Here is a 20,530-nt window from a genome sequence, read left to right as displayed (position 1 = left end):
TGAAAGGTTGGATTTAAAGGTAAACAATTTGGTTAAATGGTAAAAGATTGGGTTCAATGGTGAAAGGTTTGGTCAAATGGTGAAAGGTCAGGTTAAATGGTAAAAGATTGGGTTCAATGGTGAAAGGTTGGGTCAAATGGTGAAATGTCAGGTTAAATGGTAAAAGATTGGGTTTAATGATGAAAGGTTTGGTTAAATAATGAAAGGTTGAATTTAATGGTGAACGGTTTAGTTAAATGGTGAAAGGTTGGGATTTAATGGTGAAAGGGTTGGCTAAATGGTAAAATGTTGAGTTTAATGGTGAAAGGTTTGGTTAAATGGTGAAAAGTTGGGATATAATGGTGAAAGAATTGGCTAAATGGTAAAATGTTGGGTTTATTGGTAAAAAGGTTCACAGTTTTTTACAGTCGCTGACATGCTTTTGTCCAATCTGTAGTCACATTTTCAAATCTCTAAATACGCTTTACACAACATCTGTCTGTTGTGGACTATACTGTTCATACAATTCATGTTGCTATCACACAATATACATGTTTTAAACATGCTTACATTTTATTAACAAACTAGATTCCCCACTCACACAATTCTGCATCTTTCTTATCTTATTTACAATTGCTTGAATACAGCATGACAAAATTAACTACATCATGTTCCAAATCTTAAATACAGTATATAACTACTGCTTCTGCAACAATATCAGATGTACAGCTATTATAACTAATACACAATTTAAATTTACAGATTATTAATAATAAATAAGAGGCTATGGTAAGCCAACCACAGCTGGTTCTGGATCTGAGCATTTGACTAAACCAGGTGCTGTCAGTGACATAGAGATATATAATCTGTTAGGACTGAATGTGTCTGATGTAGCACAAAGAGAGATATGAAAGAAAATATGTCTGGATGGGGTAAAGTAAGGTAACACTTTACTTGGGTGGTCCATTTGATGATCATCAATTGACATTCAACTAACATTCAACTGCATGTCTATTAAAAGTAACTGAACTGAAAGGTGAAAGGAAATGATTATTTATTGAATGTAACCCGACATCCAACTCTAACCTAATCGTAACATTTTATCATTGTTAAATTTAAAGCTTAGGTTAGGGTTAGGTGTAGGGTTAGATTTTAGTGTTGATTAGGGTTAAGGTTAGGTGTAGGGTTAGATTGTAGGGTTGATTAAGGGTTAAGGTTATGGTTAGGTGTAGGGTTAGATTGTAGGGTTGATTAAGGGTTAAGGTTATGGTTAGGTGTAGGGTTAGATTTTAGGGTTCATTAAGGGTTAAGGTTAGGGTTAGATTTTAGGGTTGATTAAGGGTTAGAGTAAGGTGTAGGGTTAGATTTAAGGGTTGATTAGGGTTAGGTATAGGGTTAGATTTTAGGCTTAATGGTAAAACGTTGGGTTTAATAGTGAAAGGTTTGGTTAAATGGTGAAAGGTTGACGTAAATGGTGAAAGGTCAGGTTAAATGGTGAAAGGTTGGGGTAAATGGTGAAAGGTCAGGTTAAATGGTGAAAGGTTGGGTTTAATGGTGAAAGGTCAGGTTAAATGGTGAAAGGTTGGGGTAAATGGTGAAATGTCAGGTTAAATGGTGAAAGGTTGGGTTTAATGGTGAAAGGTCAGGTTAAATGGTGAAAGGTCAGGTTAAATGGTGAAAGGGTTGGTTAAATATTGAAAGGTTGGTTGTAATGGTAAAAGGTCGGTTTAAAAGGAAAAGGTTGGGTTTTACAGTGAAATGCTAGGTTTACTGGAAAATGATTTGGTCTGTAATGCATAAATTTAACATCTGCACCATTTATAGTGGTAAAGGAAATTGCTATAAGAAGCTCGTGAGTAAGAAGCTACCATCGCTAAGGCCTGTGTGTGCTGATTTAGATATACAGTTACAACAAACGTATAGGTACTGCTAGTTACATTACCCTCCTAGCTATGTAGCTGAATCTATAGAAGCGTATAACAAGACCTGACTGGCTAATTATTTCTGAAAGAGGGATGAGATTTTACATGAAATGAACAGCAGATTTAATGAACATTAGAGTTAAACTCACGCAAATATGGAAGGCTGCAGAGTATATTCCACCATCAGCACTTTAGTGAGAGGAGCCAGGTCATTCTGTATACTAAGTCTAAACACAGCAAGAAAAATAAATCACAAAACAACTCCATCACCATAAATAAATATATATATATATATATATATATATATATATATATATATATATATATATATATATATATATATATATATATATACTGTCTGATATATATATATATGTATACCTGAATATTAATAACACTCTAAATGTAGGTATTGTGATATACACTAAGATGGAGCTACAGTCTCTCTATAGGGTGAATATATATTATTAACACTATAAATGTAGGTACTGTGATATACACTGAGATAGAGCTACAGTCTCATTAGGGTGAATATACACTGCTCAAAAAATAAAGGAAACACTTAAAGAACACAATGTAACTCCAGGTCAACCACACTTCTGTGAAATTAACATGTCCAGTTAGGAAGCAACACTGATCACACTGAATCAATTTTACCTGCTGTTGTGCAAATGGAACAGACAACAGGTAGAAATGAGAGGCAATTATAGAGACAACCCTTATAAAGGAGTGGTTCTGCAGCTGGTGAACACAGACCTTTTCTCTGTTCTCATCCTTTCTGGCTGATGTTTTGGTCACTTTTGCATTTTGTCAGTTCTCTCACCATAGAGGAAGCATGAGGTGGTGTCTACAACCCACAGAAGTTGCTCAGGTAGTGCAGCTCATCCAGGATGGTACATCAATGTGAGCTCTGGCAGGAAGGTTTGCTGTATCTTTCAGCACAGTGTCCAGAGCATGGAGCAGATACCAGGAGACAGGCCAGTACATCAGGAGACATGGAGGGGGCCGTAGGAGGGCAACAACCCAGCAGCAGGACCGCTACCTCCTCCTTTGTGCAAGGAGGAACAGAAGGAGCAGTGCAAGAGCCCTGCATAATGACCTCCAGCAGCCCACTAATATCCATGTTTCTGCTCAAACTGTCAGAAACAGACTCCATGAGGGTGATATGAGGGCCTGACGTCCACAAGTGGGGCTTGTGCCTACAGCTCAACACTTGGAAAACCAAGATTTGACATAGGCGGCCTGTGCTCTTCACAGATGAGAGCAGGTTCACACTGAGCACATGTGACAGACGTGACAGAGTCTGAAAACTCCGTGGAGAACATTCTGCTGCACCAACATCCTCCAGCATGACCGGTTTGGCAGTGGGTCAGTAATGTTGTGGGGAGGCATTTCTTTGGAGGGCCGCACAGACCTCCATGTGCTCGTCAGAGGAACCCTGACTGCCATTAGGTACCGAGATGAGAACCTCAGACCCCTTGTGAGACCATATGGTGGTGCAGTGGGCCCTGGGTTCCTCCTGATGCAGGACAATGCGAGACCTCATGTGTCTGAAGTGTGTCAGCAGTTCCTGCATGATGAAGGCATCGATGCTATGGACTGACCCGCCCGTTCCCCAGACCTGAATCCAATCCAGCACATCTGGAACATCATGTCTCGCTCCATCCACCAACATCACACTGCACCACAGACTGTCCAGGAGTTGACTGACGCTTTAATCAATTAATCAATCAACCTTTATTTTGACTCGGAAGAACATTGAGGGCAACCCTCATTTTCAATGTAGCCGAGCATTTACAAATACAGGGATTGACATGAAAAAGAAAATAATAACTACATTTAATCATTTTAAAACAGCAGTAAATAAAATATAAAAATAGATAAAACAAAATAAACAATAAAACTTGGTTGAATTAATAAGAAATTAAGATCAAAAGAAGATAAGATCAATAAAAAAATAGTTAAAATTAAGCTAAAACTAACTTTTACATAATACAATAAAAATACAAATAAAAACATTTACAAAACAATTATAAAAGCAATAATAATAAAAATAATAATAGTAATAATAAAAGAAAATCAAAATAAGTTAGAAAGCAATAATACAAAACTATTTAAATAATTAATATATACATTTATAAATGAATACATATAAATAATAAAATAAGGAAAAAAGAATAAAACTAAACTAAAATAAAAAATAAAAGTTCAGGCTGTAAAACAGGTACAGACTGTCTGAAGGTGGTAGATATTAAAAAAAGTTCAAAATGATTTAGTGACACCAGTGAGCTGAGTTTTAAAGTTTTAAAGAGTGAGTCTGATAATTACTGTTATTTACATTTATCAATGAAGTGATGTATTCTGGCAAATGACCGGAGAGTGTCTTATGAATAAAAATTAACCGGTGTGTTTCCCTTCGTATCATTAAAGATGGCCAACCAACTTTTTTGTAGAGCTCACAGTGATGAGTTCCGTATGGATCTCCAGTGATGAACCTCAGTGTTGAGTGATACACTGAGGGAGCTGGAGGGAGCATGTTTATAAATAATGTCGCCATAGTCCAGCACTGCTAGTAAAATTGCCTCAACTAATCTGTTTCCGGTGTGCATGGGGAAACTGGAAAACAGCATGAACTTTAAAACTAGTGCTTATACAATTCAACCTGTAAAGCATTAAATGAGTTCTGTAATTTTCTTACTGCAGCCTGAACAGAACCAGCTGAGCAATATAAAATTGTGTCATCTGTATAAAGGTGGATTCTCCAGCTCTCTGAGGTAGAAGCAGAGGCAACAATACAATTTGTGTAAACATTAAACAGAACTGGACCCAAAATAGAACCTTGTGGTACGCCTTTAAACACAGATACCAAATCCAATTTAAAATTATTCAAGAACATGCATTCTGTCAGTAAGGTTGTTTTGGGCCCATTCCAGAGCAGTTTCATTGAAGCCAATCATTTCTAGATTCCTTAAGAGAAGAGTGAGTTCAACTGTGTCAAAGGCTTTTGTTAAGTCCATAAAAATAGCTGCACAATGTTTCTTCTTGTCCGTGTCTAATTAGAGATTTAAAACTTTAGCCCTGAATAATTTTGCAGTAGACCTGAATCATTCGCTCAGTTTAGCTGTATTATTAATGAGGAGACAGGCCAGTGACCGCTGTGTAAATGGAAAATCTCTTAACACTTACCATGGAGCCAGTTCAAGGATAAAGTTCTGCCTTTTAGAAGAAACAGCCAATCAGGTTTTGTGGAGCGCAGTGGGCTAGTCAGGCCCCCAGCTTTTCCCTTCCAAAACGTGCCACCAGAAAAGTGCTGCTGAGGGATGAGAGGACCATTTGATCAAAGCTATCCATTCACTTCCATTCATTTCGGGGTGTCTTTGAACCAATAATAAACATATTTCCAAGCCGTTTTCGACTATGACACGGCCCATGTTCAGAACGGATTTTCTGTCATTTGATCCATAAGATTAATAATCTGTTCACAGCTTTAGAAAATAACATTTTTATACAACTATGCTAACGATGACGTGAAAGAAACGTGACCCAAAATACCGTGCTGTAATGTTTGGAGTAGTTGCTCCTATAGTTTATATTACACATTTATTATTATCATTACAGAGTTTCTGAATGCTTGTTATATAGAAAAACTATGAATATTCTTCAGTAAATCCGTGGACTGAAATTGGCTATCAGTAATTCTAGTTTATATCTGCTGTTCATTCAATAAAAGACCCATTCTGGGACGGAATAGCTCTGTGCAGCTCCTATAAACAGTACGGTTGTTTGCACAGCACGCGGATTATTCGCGTCATGCTGGCGCCTGTGCAATCTCTCACTTTCCCGGTTAATGCCCCACAAGAAGCCGAGCAGGAAGTGACACGATTGGCCTCACCTGGCTCCGTTGAAATCAGCGGGATGGCTTGGTCCAGTTAATATATACTGTCAATGGGGCTAGTAGGCAGACCCCCCCCCCTTGGGGATTTTTGAGTTCTTGCACCAGGTTTCAGCGCTGATGTTAAAACATATATATACGGATATACAGTGATTTTTCTAAAAGAAAGGTAATGGAGCTAACCATGTAATCTGTGATGAAACTGTGATGTTTCTGATAGCTGGTTAAAAAGACTAAAAAGACTCGTCTCTGAATCAAAAGTCACAGATGAAACCCATTGTGAGCTTAATAAATTACAGCCTGTTACAGTCAGTTAGCTTACCTTTAGAATTAGCTAGCTTAGATAGATAGTCAAGGTTTGAGAAAAAAAAAAATATATATATATATATATATATGTGTTTAACTTGCCCTGATGTAATCAGCCAATAACTATTTTATTTCCAAATTTGTTTTTATTAATTTAGGATTGCAGGATTACTGTAAGCTATAATTAACGAAAATTCATTTAGCTAACCAGTTAGCTAGAAGCTGAATGTTTTAGATTTTAGTACATTACTTAGTTTAAATGAGTTTTTTAACTCTGGTCTCTGGGTATTTTCCAACGAATCCAACTGATCAGCTAATAAACTACACATTATAGTGTTAATCATTATATATCAGGATACGTATTGTAATATATATACTGGCCCTAGTCAAGTAACTGGTCTGAGCCCCAGATCTTTACATACTCAGGCAATGCTCCTGGTTGTAGCAGAGATAGTGCTGTGTTCTTCTCTGAAACCAGACTGATATTTAGATAAAACTACATTTTCGTGAAGAAATTATTTTTAATTGTTGGTTAACTAGAAATTCTATCATCTTTGCTAACAGTTTTGAGATTGGTCTATAATTATTCAACTCTGTTGTTTCACCACCTTTATGTAGAGGAATAGCAGGAACTGTTCTCCAGACCCTGGGAATTCTGCAAAATATAACTGAGAGATTAAAAATGTATAAAATGTACGCTAAAATTATTGGGGAGATTAATTTTAGCCAGGTCATTAGCAACTAAATATGGAAAATGACTGAAGTGAAAAGAGACCATGTGTTTTAGAAACAGTAGAGTTGAGATCAGTTTTATTCAATATGTTTGTGCTATTTCTATCAAAGATGTGGCCAGCTGCAGCAAAATGTGAGTTAAAAGCTTGACATATTTCCTTTTGGTTCAAAAATCAACTGATCATTAACTAAAACACTGGTTGGAAAAGGAGGGGAAGTTTTAAGGGTTTCTAGAGGTGGCGATTAAGTTGAGGTAATATTCTAATTTAGCTTTTCTAACAACATAGGTACATTTGTTTCTCAGCTTTCTAAAAGGAAACATCACCTGTAAACCAGGGCTGCGACCTGTCTCTTATTCTTGACTTTTTGAATGGGGCCTGTTTGTTTACCACTGTTAGGAAGGTTTTACTGAAATGGTTTAGAGCCCCATCAACATCTGGGATCTCTGGAGTAAGGTAGATTTCACACATTGCTAGTTCAGAAGGGAAAGCTTGCTTGTTAAAATTATAAAAATTTCCAATCGAGAGCCTGTTTACTTTGTATAACTGCTTCTAATGCATCCGATGGGACAATGATCACTTATGCCAATTTCAAAAGGCAGGAATTTTGTCAGCTTTATTGGACAGTATTAGATCTATCAGGGTTGTCTTGGTAGGTTCTTTCAGATTTGGGCGAGTTGGTTCATTGATTAATTGTGTTAGGGTAAGATTTCCACATATTTCCATTAAGTGATTGGAAAGCCAGTTGAGGTTAAAATCACCTAGGACCAGCAATTCAGAACTACTACATTTTGATAAAAGATCAGCTAATTCCTCGATTGCAGAGTGCGAAGCAGAGGGAGGCCTGTATATCCCAATTAAAACAAAAGAGTTATTTTTCCCAAGTAAAAAACTCGAGGGTTAAAAACTCTTAAATAACATTTTTCTTTAGAAACTGCACAAAAACGGTAGTCTGTGTATTTACCTGGGTGTAAATAGCAACTCCCCTCTTTTCTATGGAGGATTCAATTATTTGTTATATTTTAGAGCAATATCAAAAGCAGTTACAATTACATGATAGTGGAAAACGTTCTACGCTCAACATTTTTCCCCCCCAAACATTTTTGTCCACCCTAGTCATAAAAACTCACAATAGAGCAAAATTGAATGAGATAATTAATAAAAAAAAATAAAATACAAGCAAACAAAAATACACACTCACAAAAAATAAAAATAATAATAATAATAATTATAATTATTATAATAAATCAATCCAAATTATTATAGTACTCGAAAGTTCAAGTTCAGTCGGCCGGCAATGTCGAAAGCGAATCAACGTAGGAAAGAAAAGAGTTCCATTTGGTGTAAAATGAGGCAGAGTTGCCTTTGAAGGTACATGACGTCTTTTCCAGTTTGAGAAACTGAATTACATCTTGAAGCCACAGAGCAACAGAAGGAGGCTTTGAAGATTTCCATAAAAAAAGAATAAGGCGCCTCGCTAGTAAGGAGGTAAAGGCCAAGACCTGTGCCTGCCCTCGGGTAAGTGAGGATAGTTGAAGGGAAAGGCCAAATATTGCCACCAGTGGACACATATCTATTTCAACCTCCAAAACCTTGGACATGATATCAAAGTAACAGGTCCAGAACCTCTGCAAAACTGGGCAAAAGAAAAACATGTGGCTTAGATTACAAGGAGAAAATGAACACCTATCACACCGATCATTGACTAGGTTGGGATAAAGTTTTGATAACTGCAATTTAGAACGGTGCATTCTATGCAAAACCTTAAATTGAATCAGTTGGAGCCTTGCACAGGGTGAAGAACAACCATTGGTCCGAAAGAGAAATGCCCAACTCCTCCTCCCAAGCACATTTAATTTTACACACACCAGCTATATCTAAATTTAGGGATGGGAATTGATAAGATTTTTCCGATTCCGATTCCCTTATCGATTCTGTGAAACGATTCGATTCCTTATCAATTCTCTTATCGATTCCAATTTGGGGAAAAAAGGAGAGCAAACAGTTTCATAAGCACCAACTTTGTTTACTTAAATAATAATGTTGTGTGCGCAGATGTTTGTGCATATTTGATGTATTCCCTCCCGGCGATGTTATCAAAAATTTACAATGGTTGCAAAACGCCCTGTTGCCATCCTTGTGTAGCGTGAAATGAAGCCAAACTTTCGAGCGTTTTAACCTAGTGGACGCCATTGAAAAGACATGCTTACTGAATCATGCGTAACATGCGTAACTTGCGTAACTTGCGTAACTTGCGTGATCGTGCTGTCTGGAATCGATAAGAGAATCATTAAGCAAGGTGCCAAACGATTCCGTGGAATCGAAACACACGGAATCGATTCTCAACAGGAATCGATTCTCGATTCCCAATCTAAATTTAGAAGTTGCAAATACATTCTAGATATAAGTGACTTTTTGTGAGGATCTAAAGACTATAAATCATCCCAAAGCTGCACTATAGGGCAGCTAGGGAAGAGAAATAAGGCACAATGTCTGATCTGGAAATATCGAAACAGGTGCAAAGAGGGTAGGTTAAGCTCAGAGGCCAGTTGGGCAAAGGTGCAAAAGTTCCCATCTCTAAAGAGGTCACCAAAAGATTTTTTACCCCTATTTTGCCAAGTAAGAAAGGCAGTGAGAGAGATGGGGGAAATAAATGATTATTTAAGACAGGCATTAACAAAGAAAGAGCTAAGAATTTAAAATGGTGTCTAAACTGGCGCCAGATGCAAAGTGTGGAGATCAACAGTGGGTTTTTGGAAAAAAATTTAACCTTAAGAGATAAGGGAGAGGTAAGTAGAACAAGTGGAGAAGATGACATAGGTTTGCGTCTCCAGTCTGCACCACAACAACTCTGGAGAGTGAAGCCAATAAAGTATTTTGTGAACATGTGCTGACCAATAATAGAATGAAAAGTTAGGGAGGGAGAGACCTCCATCAGAACTGAATCTTTGCAAAACTAATTTACTTACTTGAGGAGGCTTCCCATTCCAAATAAACGAGATGATAAGCTGATCCAAATCTTAAAAAAAACTTTTTAGGTGAATATAAGGGAATGGACTGAAACAAAGAAAGAATTCTAAGCAAGACATTCATCTTGATGGCATTAAGGACAAGGGAAGGGATTTCCACCTCTGCAAGTCCAATTTGAGTTTATTCAACAAAGGAGTGAAATTATTGCAAAAAAGAGATGGTATGGTGTGAGAGACATGTATCCCCAGATATTTAAAACCTGTTGGAGCCAATTTGAATGGTATAGTGGAATAGTTAAATGTCAGGGCCAATGCATTAATTGGATAACACTCACTCTTCTGCAAATTTAATCTATATCCTGAAATGAAGCCAAATGTGTTCAACAGAGATAGAATTAATGGAAGGGAAGAGGCGGGATCAGTCACGTACAATAACAGATCATCAGCGTATAAAGATCAGCACGTACAATACCCTGAAAAGGTGGAAGAGATTTTAAAGCAATAGACAAGGGCTCGATAGCCAAAGCAAAAAATAATGGTGACAACGGGCACCCCTGCCTTGTCCCACGCATCACTGGAAAATATTCAGATCGAATACCATTTGTATGTACACTAGCTTTTATCGTGTATAAAAGTCTAATCCAGGAAATAAATATATCTCCAAATCCAAATTTATGCAGCACCAAAAATAAAAAATTCCATTCAACTCTATCGAACATTTTTTCTGCATCCAGAGAAATAACTAATTCAGGAAAAGAACTGTAATGTTCCATAAATACCGCAGTGAAATAGAAGCTTGCATCATCGTGTGTGGCAAAGTTCCTGAAGCTAAAGATTCCTCAAAGACTGACAAAAGAATAGGAGCCAATTTATCAATAAACTTTAAAAAAATCTAATAAAACTTTAATAGAAATCTTAATCTCCTCTACGGTCAGAGGTGATGAAGCTCGGCTGTGCATTAGCCCACACCTAAAATCTCCTGCGATGAAGCGAAACCGAGCTCAACTGAGCAGATCTCGGCAGCGCTGTGCTCCGCACCTAGTATGTCCCGCGATGAGGCAAACCGACCCTAATCGAGCAGATCTCGGCTGCGCTCTGCTCCGCACCTAAAATGTCCCGCGATGCTCGGCTCCGCTCCGTTCGGCTTCAGTGCAGGATATTTTAGATGAAGAATGAGTGCGCCTGATGCTTCCACAAGTGATTAAACAGAAGAAATACTTGATGGAGGCAGGTCTAATTCAGTGGTTCGGCGTTCAAAGGTCTGATAAACTTTAGACTTCAGCTTGCTCCAAATTGTTCTGGAGAGTGGAGTCGACCAGCAACAGTAATACATCTGTTCCTCCACCTCAAGCAGATTCACTACACAATATCTTCCTTATTCTGGCTAAAACACTTTTGTAGTTTATGTTGTATCTAAGTTATTTAAAGTTGATACAGGTTTGCTTATTTAACGGGGATATCATGTTCCTTTTATATATATGAAGGCTTTTTGTATTCCTTATCCTGGTTGAAGCACTTTTGTTTTGATCTGTTAAATATGTTTACAAAAGAATAAGAAGCTCTACCTCTGTTGTAATGTAAAGTTATTTATATTGGTAATATGTATATAGGTTATAGGTTTGTGTTTGACAGGGATGTCATGTTTTTATTTTGCTACATGCAAATAAAAGTGAGAATTGATTTATTCTGATCATTTTTTATTTCTAAAGTATTTTAGAAAAATAAATAGTTTTTTGTGAGAGGAGGCTTTAAAGACTTAAAGTTTCAGACAGTAATGTACAGATATCCATTGCAGGGATTCTTAGCAGGTTTTATTTAAGCCTTCAAAGTATTTATATCGATATCGAAATTATATCGTATCGACCGAAATTAAGGAATATATCGCAATATAAATTTTGGCCATATCGTCCAGCACTACTTGGAACTATGACTAAGCCAGGTCTCTGTTAAAACTATTATATCAGAATCAGATTGTACAACCATAATTTTAAGATGATCCATTCTATCTTTCTGTAGTAGGCTTCTAATATTTAAATTGATTATACCTAATCCTTTTCTTTTTTAAAACTTATAATATTACTAATTGGATTATCAGTGCAGTTTTTCCTTTGAGTTTACAGTAATTTGAGATGGCTTAATGTGTATAAGATTATTACAATTACTAAAAACCTTAACATTTTGTAGATTATTGGCATTTCTTGTAAAAATGATGGTCTAAGTCTTCCACTACTAATGACTACTGGTATCATTGAACTTGCATTGTAGGTCTTGGGTAGTCATTTAAAATTAAAAACAGAGTAAAACATGTTGTGTTCTAAAAATCTGCGCACCCAGCCTATTGGGATGTATCCCATCAAATCTAGAGAAAGAGGGGCGATTCCAAAAGAGGTTAAAATTGTCTATAAAAGTCAAGCCTTGGGAGATGCAGATATTCTAAAGCCAGGTATGAAGGTTTAATCCAGGTCTGGGAGGAGATTCCTCAGGAGAACATCCGCCGCCTCATCAGGAGCAGCCCAGGTGTTGTAGAGAGGTCATACAGACAAGCGGATCCACACACACTACTGAGCCTCATTTTAACTCGTCTTAAGCAATTTCCACTGAAGTTGAATCAGCCTGTCATTTGATTTTCCACTTTGATTTTGAGTATGATTCCAAATACAGAACTCCAAGTTATGAATTTTGACTTACATTTATCACTTTTATGTTATTTTGCTCTCAACGCATTCCACTATGTAATAAATTAAGATTCTCAACTGGAATATTTTATTAATTGAGATCTAAAATGTGTTATTTTAGTGTTCCCTTTATTTTTTTAAGCAGAGTATATCATTAACACTATAAATGTAAGTATAGTGATCTACACTGAGGTGGAGCTACAGTCTTATTAGGGTGAACATATATTATTAACACTCTAAATGTATATAGTGAATAAAACTAGTTTGACTGACGTGGAAAGCTGCAGGATCACTTCAATTTCTTGCGTGTCCAGAGTGATCCCTGATGTCTCAAACTCGATCGTAAATTCCTTCTGTTAGAGAACACAAAAGCTCTGACCTGAGACCAGTGCATGCAACACAATAATAAAGTGTCAATCAGAAATACAGGAGTGTGTAGGGGTGCCGGGTGGTTTTATACCTGCTGCTCACTCCTGAAGGGGTCCCCCAGCTCACACAGCACAATCCCCTCAGCTACACACAAGACTGCTGACCCCTACAGAGAGAGAGAAAGAGACGAGTCCTTTAGACGAGTTAGACAATCCAAATCAACTCATTACCTGCATTAAAGACAGCTGTCTTAAATTGTCACATGTATAAAAGACTTCTATCCACAGACTTAATTACTCAGTCACACTCTAGCCTCTACAGCATGGCCAAGACCAACGAGCTTTTTAAGGATGTCAGGGACAACATCATAGACCTGCACAAGGCTGGAATAAGCTACAAAGTAAGACGCTGAGTTTGAAGGAGACAACTGTTGGTGCAATAGTAAGAAAATATAAGAAATACAAAATGACTGTCAGTCGACAGTAATCTGGGGCTCCATGCAAAATCTCACCTTGTGGGGTATCCTTGATCATGAGGAAGGTGAAAGACCTTTGGCCATTAAGGATTAAAATCCTGCAGTGCCCGCAAGGTCCCCCTGCTCAAGAAGTTTGCCAATGAACACCTAGATGATTCTGAGAGTGATTGGGAGAAGGTTCTTTGGTCAGATGAGACAATGATTTTGCTCTGTGGCATTAACTCAACTCGCCATGTTTGGAGGAAGAAATGCTGACTTCGACCCAAGAACACTGTGAAGCATGGGGGTGTTTCCCTGCTAAGGGCAAAGGACTACTTCACCGCATCAATGGGAGAATGGATGGAGCCATGTACCATAAAATCCTGAGTGACAACCTTTCTCCCTCTGCTAGGACATTAAAAATGGGTTGTGGCTGAGCTTTCAGCACCACAATGACCCAAAACATACAGCTATGGCAACAAAAGAATGGCTCAAAAAGAAGCACATTAAGATCATGGAGCGGTCTACAGACCTTAATCCCATAGAAAACTTAAAGAGTTGCCAATCATAACGATTTTGAGATCATCTACAAAACTTTCTCCAGACTCCAGATTATCTTTTTCTGTTAAAATGAACCTTCAGTGGACTTACAAACTTATCAGCAAGGGGTCAAATATTTATTTCCTTCACTGTATTTACTTTAGAATCTTTGTTTTAACAATCTTAATTTTGTAAGGGGGCGCTTGCACCGTGGTCCTGCTGCCTCTAGAGGGAGACCACCTTCTGCTACTCGCAATAATCAGGCTGATTGATCCCACCTGGTTAGTGCCTTTATAAGGACTGGCCATTGTTCAGACAGTGCAGAGTCTTGAATCTGTTCAGGTCACACTAGTAGCAGAGAGCAAGCAAGAAAGCAAGAAAGCAAGAAAGCAAGAAAGCAAGAAAGCAAGAAAGCAAGAAAGCAAGAAAGCAAGAAAGAAAAGTCTGTGTCTCTTAAAGAAAATCAAATAAATTACTTTTACTTAGTTTCTATTCCAGCCTCCTTGGGTGTTCTCCCCTGAGGCTGCTTTCTGTTTACTCATCTTTTAAGGTTTTCAGTGTTTCTTCCCATTTGTTTTTTTCTGAGTGAAAGATTCAGTATTGGTCTTAAAAAGATTCTCCGTTTCCTCTTACTTGAGTATCTGTATTTGAGCCTTTCCCTTTAGTTTGTTTGGCGCCTTTGTTTCTCATTTTCCTTCTCTTTAGTTGAAATTGCAGCAGTGCTGCAGCCATTTTGTTTCGCCTCTTTCTGAAAAGCACACCACAACCCCTAAGAGTTGTTTGCATTCAAGCATTTCACAGTGTGAAATCCAACTCCAACTCCAACCCCAGTCTTCACACCATGTATTTATTTTGGCCTTGTTGTAATCTGGTCTGCACTGGTGGAGATATCCATTAGGAAGTTAATAATAAACATTCCTGAGGTAATTCCTGAGGTAATTCTTACCCTCTATTTGGATTGCTGCACCGTTATAGCTAGACTCTGCTATTAAGATTGACTCAGCAGACAAGGCTGCATTACATCAGGCTATTGCTAACCTTGGCTGCAGAGGCATAATCCCCAATTACTGGTTATGGTCTATCTGTCAATGGGGTCCACACTGCCAGGGTTTCGTTGAAGGTCTAAGGGTGGTGGAACCACATCAGTTATGGTGGAGGCACAGGCTGACCTCAGTAAAGTACCATAAGCCTACCATGATCTCAGGGAGGTCTTTAGCAAAAGGAAAGCAGAGGTCCTACCTCCTCACCGAGCTTTTGATTTTGCTATTGACTTCCTCCCAGGTACTTGGCCTCATCTAGGTAATCTGTTTTCACTTTCTGGTCCTGAGAAGATGGATATAGAGAGGTACATTGAGAAAGCCCTAGCCCAAGGCTTCGTACAGCCTTCCACTTCACCTGCTGGAGCAGGACGGGGGTCTATGACCTTGTATAGAGGCCCTATAGAGGCCTCAATAAGATAACAGTCAAAGACCGGTATCCTTTGTCACTCATGACAACAGTTTTTAAGGCATTACAGCAGGCCTTTATATTCACAAAATTGGATCTCTGCAGTGCTTATAACCTTGTGTGGATTGGGCAGGGAGATGAGTGGAAGATGGCATTTCTTACACCCACAGACTCTATGTTCCAACATCATTCATGCAAAGGATCATGCAGTGGGGACATGCCAGCCCTTTTACTGGGCATCCAGGCACTACCCACACCTTGTGAAGTGTGTGCCCGTAACAAGGAGCCAAGAACCAAACCACAAGGTCTGCTACACCCTCTATTCCACATCGTCCTTGGTCTGTCTATAGACTTTATCACAGGGTTGCCGATATCACGTGGGAACTTTGTGATCCTTGTCATTGTAGACAGTTTTTCCAAAGCAGCAAGATTCATAGGGCTACCAAAACTCCCGCCATAACAGAAGACAGCACAGCTCGAGATACCATGGAATCCTTACTGATGTTGTTTCTGACAGGGGGCCTCAATTCACCAGCCAGTTCTGGAAGGCCTTCTGTGGTGGTCACCCTCAGTCTAATGGACAAGTGTGCATGACGGCGTGTCCGTGCCACCCTGGTTGCCCAATCAGCCACACGAAAGCCACTGCAGAAAGGAGGAGAAGACTGAGAACATAATTTCGGCCTGGTCAGACAAAATGGCTTTCTGCTAAGGATCTTCCCCTTAGGCAACGCAACAGAAAATTGTCCGGGTTAATCCCGTTTCCTTCCGCCTGCAGCTCCCACAATCATGGAGGGTCAATTCCACTTTTTATGTGTCCTGACTTAAACCCTATCTGTGCACTCCTATGCACCAGCCTGCAGACCCGCCACCTGCTCGTATGATCGCAGGTTCACCTGCTTATATAGTAAACCGAATTCTGGACTCCCCCAGGGTGAGGTGTCGTGTCCAGTACACAGTGTTGGGAGTAATGGCGTTAAAACTAACGCCGTTACTTTTTTTCAGTAACAAGTAATCTAACTAATTACTATGACTGTAACTATAACGCCGTTACCATTTCCGACACCCCGTTACTGCATGTTACTTTAGCCGCTCTATGAACTTTTTTTTTTTACTTCGCTTTGCCCTGGTTAACCCCTCCTCTGTCCGGTGAACTTGAGCTTCTGGCCGCTGTGCCTGTGGTTTGGCGTGGTGAAGTGAGGCACAATTGTGACGATTTGCGTGCTCTAATCAATTCAGTGATTGCCGTGGACAACCCAAGTTCTGAATTAAGGACGTTAAGCTCTTTTTAGCTGCTCCGGTTTTTGTGGTGCTGCTGCTTTCTATTTTAGAGCTTAGATTCTCTGCCCGAATCCCACCTGACCTGAGGACCGACCCGAAATCAGGCTCCTATTTTTATTTTATATAAAGCTCTTTTGTGATAATCACAATGTTGCTAAGTAACCAATTATTATTGTTCACTAAAGCGAACGAAATAGCGAAAACTGAAAGTGAAAAACATGTGTTAACTGAATCTAATAAAAACGGTAATTAAAAGGAAAAACATAACTATCTCGAACTGTATTTTGTGTTTATAAAACTAACTAAAACGAACTGAAATTACTGATAGAATACCCTCATTTTTGTGTTTAATTTATTTATAAGCGCTGTTGTACAGCGGAGTTGTACAGCGGGAGTTGTTGTGCCGAGCGCGCGGCACCTCGTGGTCCGTTAGTTCTTGTATAAAGCAAGCCCACCCTAAAATGAACAGAAAAAATAAAAACAAAATAAAATTAAACTATAATAAAAATGAAAAATGTAATCACGTAGCTCTGGGCGCACGCGAACGCCTCCGCGTTTGACTTGCAGCATTGTGTGTAGCTGTTCTTAAAAATCATTTAAATTAAATAATAGTTCTATGCTTCTATGTTACAGTGTTAATTAACATAATTCTGATCATATTTCGCTCATTCAATCAGCCCGAAAACAGACAGTTTATGGGGCGGATCGGGTCGGGCTCATAATGACAGTTTATGGTTCGGGCTTGGGCAGAACGTGCACGGGCTCCGGCTGGGTCGGATTTTTTGGGCCCGATCTAAGCTCTATTCTCTTTTGGTGAAGCTATTATATTAATACCATTTTAACGGGCATTAAATTGTTGTTTTTGTCCATTATTTTGTTTTATATATACATATTTCTTTTGAGTGTGGCTTGGTTTGTTAAATTTCATCCCCAGACGCGTTTTTCCGCTTTTTTCAGTATTACAAGTTTTAGTAATTTTCTTTGGTTGTGTGGAGAATTTCGTTTTATTTTTTTATATTTTTGTCAACATTTTGGGTTTATTTTCGTTTGTTATTTTTTGTTATTTTTCTAATAATAATAGTAAATGCATAATTGATTTCCTTTTTTTGACGAGCGAATAATAAAAAGTAACGCGATAGTTACTTTTACTGGTAACTAATTACTTTTATAGTGGAGTAACTCCATTAGTAACTCTGTTACTTTTTTGGAGAAGTAACTAGTAACTATAACTAATTACTTTTTCAAAGTAACGTGCCCAACACTGCCAGTACATGGTTGATTGGGAGAGCTATGGGCCAGAAGAGCGGTCCTGGGTGCCGGCTGCTCGTATTCTAGACCCGGATCTTATCCAGACCTTGCTGGTCTTAAGGATTCTGGGGCCATCCCTAGGGGAGGGGGTCCTGCAAGGGGGCGCTTGTGCCGTGTCCTCCTGCCTCTAGAGAGAGACCATCTTCTGCCAATCGCAATAATCAGGCTGATTGCTTGCAGAGTCTTGAATCTGTTCAGGTCACACTAGTAGCAAAGAGCTGTCTTAGTTTGAAAGAAAGAAAGAAAGAAAGAAAGAAAGAAAGAAAGAAAGAAAGAAAGAAAGAAAGAAAGAAAGAAAGAAAACAAACAAACAAACAAACAAAAATGAAGAAAAGGCTGTGTCTCTTTAAAAACAACTAATACTTAGTTTCTATTCCAGCCTCCTTGGGTGTTCTCCCCTGGGTCTGCTTTCTATTCACTCCTCTTCTGAAGTTTTTAGTGTTTCTTCCCATTTGTTTTTTTTTCTGAGTAAAAGACTCAATAATCGTCTGAAAATGATCGTCTTTTTCCTCCTTCCTGAGTATCTATATTTGAGTTCTTCAATACAAACCGAGTGCTTGCGGTTTGATCGCCTTTCCCTTTAGTTTGTTTGTTGCTTTTTTTCTTGTTTTCCTGCCCTTTTCCTTCTCCTTTGTCTAAACTGCAGCTGGGCTGCAGCCATTTTGTTTCTCCTTAAATAAATTCCCTCTTTCTGAAAAAACAAACCACCACCCCAAAGAGTAGTTTGCATTTAAGCATTTCACATTGTAAAATCCAACTCCAACCCCAGTTTTTACACCGCTTCGGTTTATCGAGTTTTTTGTATTTATTTTGGCCTTGTTGTAATCTGGTCTCCAGCCCTAAATAGGAGGGGCTAAACTGCTGCAGAGGTACACTGTGTCACAGTGATCATTAGGGGAATACAGGCTGGCAGAAAAGAAGCAGGACAACGTATTCTTTATTAAAAGTCAAAAACAGAAGCTAATTTTCACAGCATAAGCAATGGTTAGTGACTAAAAGTGAATAGTGACTGAGTGACTAAAACATAAGGAGTAGGTGCTTTCTGGCAATCATATTTCCTACTTTTGCAAGTATTAACTGAATAGCCTAGGTACAGCAGCCCTGGTCTGCAAGCCTACTAAACTGCTGTAGACTGAATAGGTAGAGCTAAACTGTTGTAGACTGAATGGATGGAGCTAAACTGCTGTAGGCTAAATAGATGGAGCTAAACTGCTGTAGGCTGAATTGATGGAGCTAAACTGCTGTAGGCTGAATAGATGGAGCTAAACTGCTGTAGGCTGAATAGATGGGGCTAAACTGCTGTAGGCTGAATGGATGGAGCTAAACTGCTTAGGCTGAATAGATGGAGCTAAACTATTGTAGACTGAATAGATGGAGCTAAACTATTGTAGGCTGAATAGATGGAGCTAAACGACTGTAGGCTGAATAGATGGAGCTAAACTGCTGTAGGCTAAATAGATGGAGCTAAACGACTGTAGGCTGAATAGATGGAGCTAAACTGCTGTAGGCTAAATAGATGGAGCTAAACTGCTGTAGGCTGAATTGATGGAGCTAAACTGCTGTAGGCTGAATAGATGGAGCTAAACTGCTGTAGGCTGAATAGATGGGGCTAAACTGCTGTAGGCTGAATGGATGGAGCTAAACTGCTTAGGCTGAATAGATGGAGCTAAACTATTGTAGACTGAATAGATGGAGCTAAACTATTGTAGGCTGAATAGATGGAGCTAAACGACTGTAGGCTGAATAGATGGAGCTAAACTGCTGTAGGCTAAATAGATGGAGCTAAACTGCTGTAGGCTGAATTGATGGAGCTAAACTGCTGTAGGCTGAATAGATGGAGCTAAACTGATGTAGGCTGAATAGATGGAGCTAAACTGCTGTAGACTGAATGGATGGAGCTAAACTGATGTAGGCTGAATAGATGGAGCTAAACTGATGTAGGCTGAATAGATGGAGCTAAACTGCTGTAGGCTGAATAGATGGTGCTGAACTACTGTAGGCTGAATAGATGGAGCTAAACTGTTGTAGGCTGATTAGATGGAGCTAAACTGTTGTAGGCTGAATAGATGGTGCTGAACTACTGTAGGCTGAATAGATGGTGCTGAACTACTGTAGGCTGAATAGATGGAGCTAAACTGCTGTAGGTTGAATAGATGGAGCTAAACTGCTGTAGGCTGAATAGATGGAGCTAAAATGATGTAGGCTGAATAGATGGAGCTAAACTGCTGTAGACTGAATGGATGGAGCTAAACTGATGTAGGCTGAATAGATGGAGCTAAACTGATGTAGGCTGAATAGATGGAGCTAAACTGCTGTAGACTGAATGGATGGAGCTAAACTGATGTAGGCTGAATAGATGGAGCTAAACTGATGTAGGCTGAATAGATGGAGCTAAACTGATGTAGGCTGAATAGATGGAGCTAAACTGCTGTAGGCTGAATAGATGGAGCTAAACTGCTGTAGGCTGAATAGATGGAGCTAAACTGATGTAGGCTGAATGGATGGAGCTAAACTGATGTAGGCTGAATAGATGGAGCTAAACTGATGTAGGCTGAATGGATGGAGCTAAACTGATGTAGGCTGAATAGATGGAGCTAAACTGCTGTAGACTGAATGGATGGAGCTAAACTGATGTAGGCTGAATAGATGGAGCTAAACTGA

General features: G+C 38.9%; 1 protein-coding gene across 3 annotated transcripts in view; it reads right to left on the bottom strand.

The window, feature by feature from the left end:
• Positions 1–20,530, bottom strand: part of itga3a (integrin, alpha 3a) — a 75,648-nt gene that overhangs the window by 20,849 nt on the left and 34,269 nt on the right. For all 3 annotated transcript variants that reach the window (XM_049468028.1, XM_049468030.1, XM_049468031.1), the window contains exons 16-18: positions 12,935–13,009; positions 12,748–12,827; positions 2,051–2,128 (exon numbers count right to left, since the gene is read on the bottom strand). In XM_049468028.1, the coding sequence (XP_049323985.1) occupies positions 2,051–2,128; positions 12,748–12,827; positions 12,935–13,009 (233 nt within the window). The remainder of the gene's footprint in view (positions 1–2,050; positions 2,129–12,747; positions 12,828–12,934; positions 13,010–20,530) is intronic.

The sequence above is a fragment of the Astyanax mexicanus genome, chromosome 19, assembly GCF_023375975.1.
Source record: "Astyanax mexicanus isolate ESR-SI-001 chromosome 19, AstMex3_surface, whole genome shotgun sequence".
NCBI classification, from domain to species: Eukaryota; Metazoa; Chordata; class Actinopteri; order Characiformes; family Acestrorhamphidae; genus Astyanax; species Astyanax mexicanus.
This window is presented reverse-complemented; position numbering and strand designations above follow the sequence as displayed.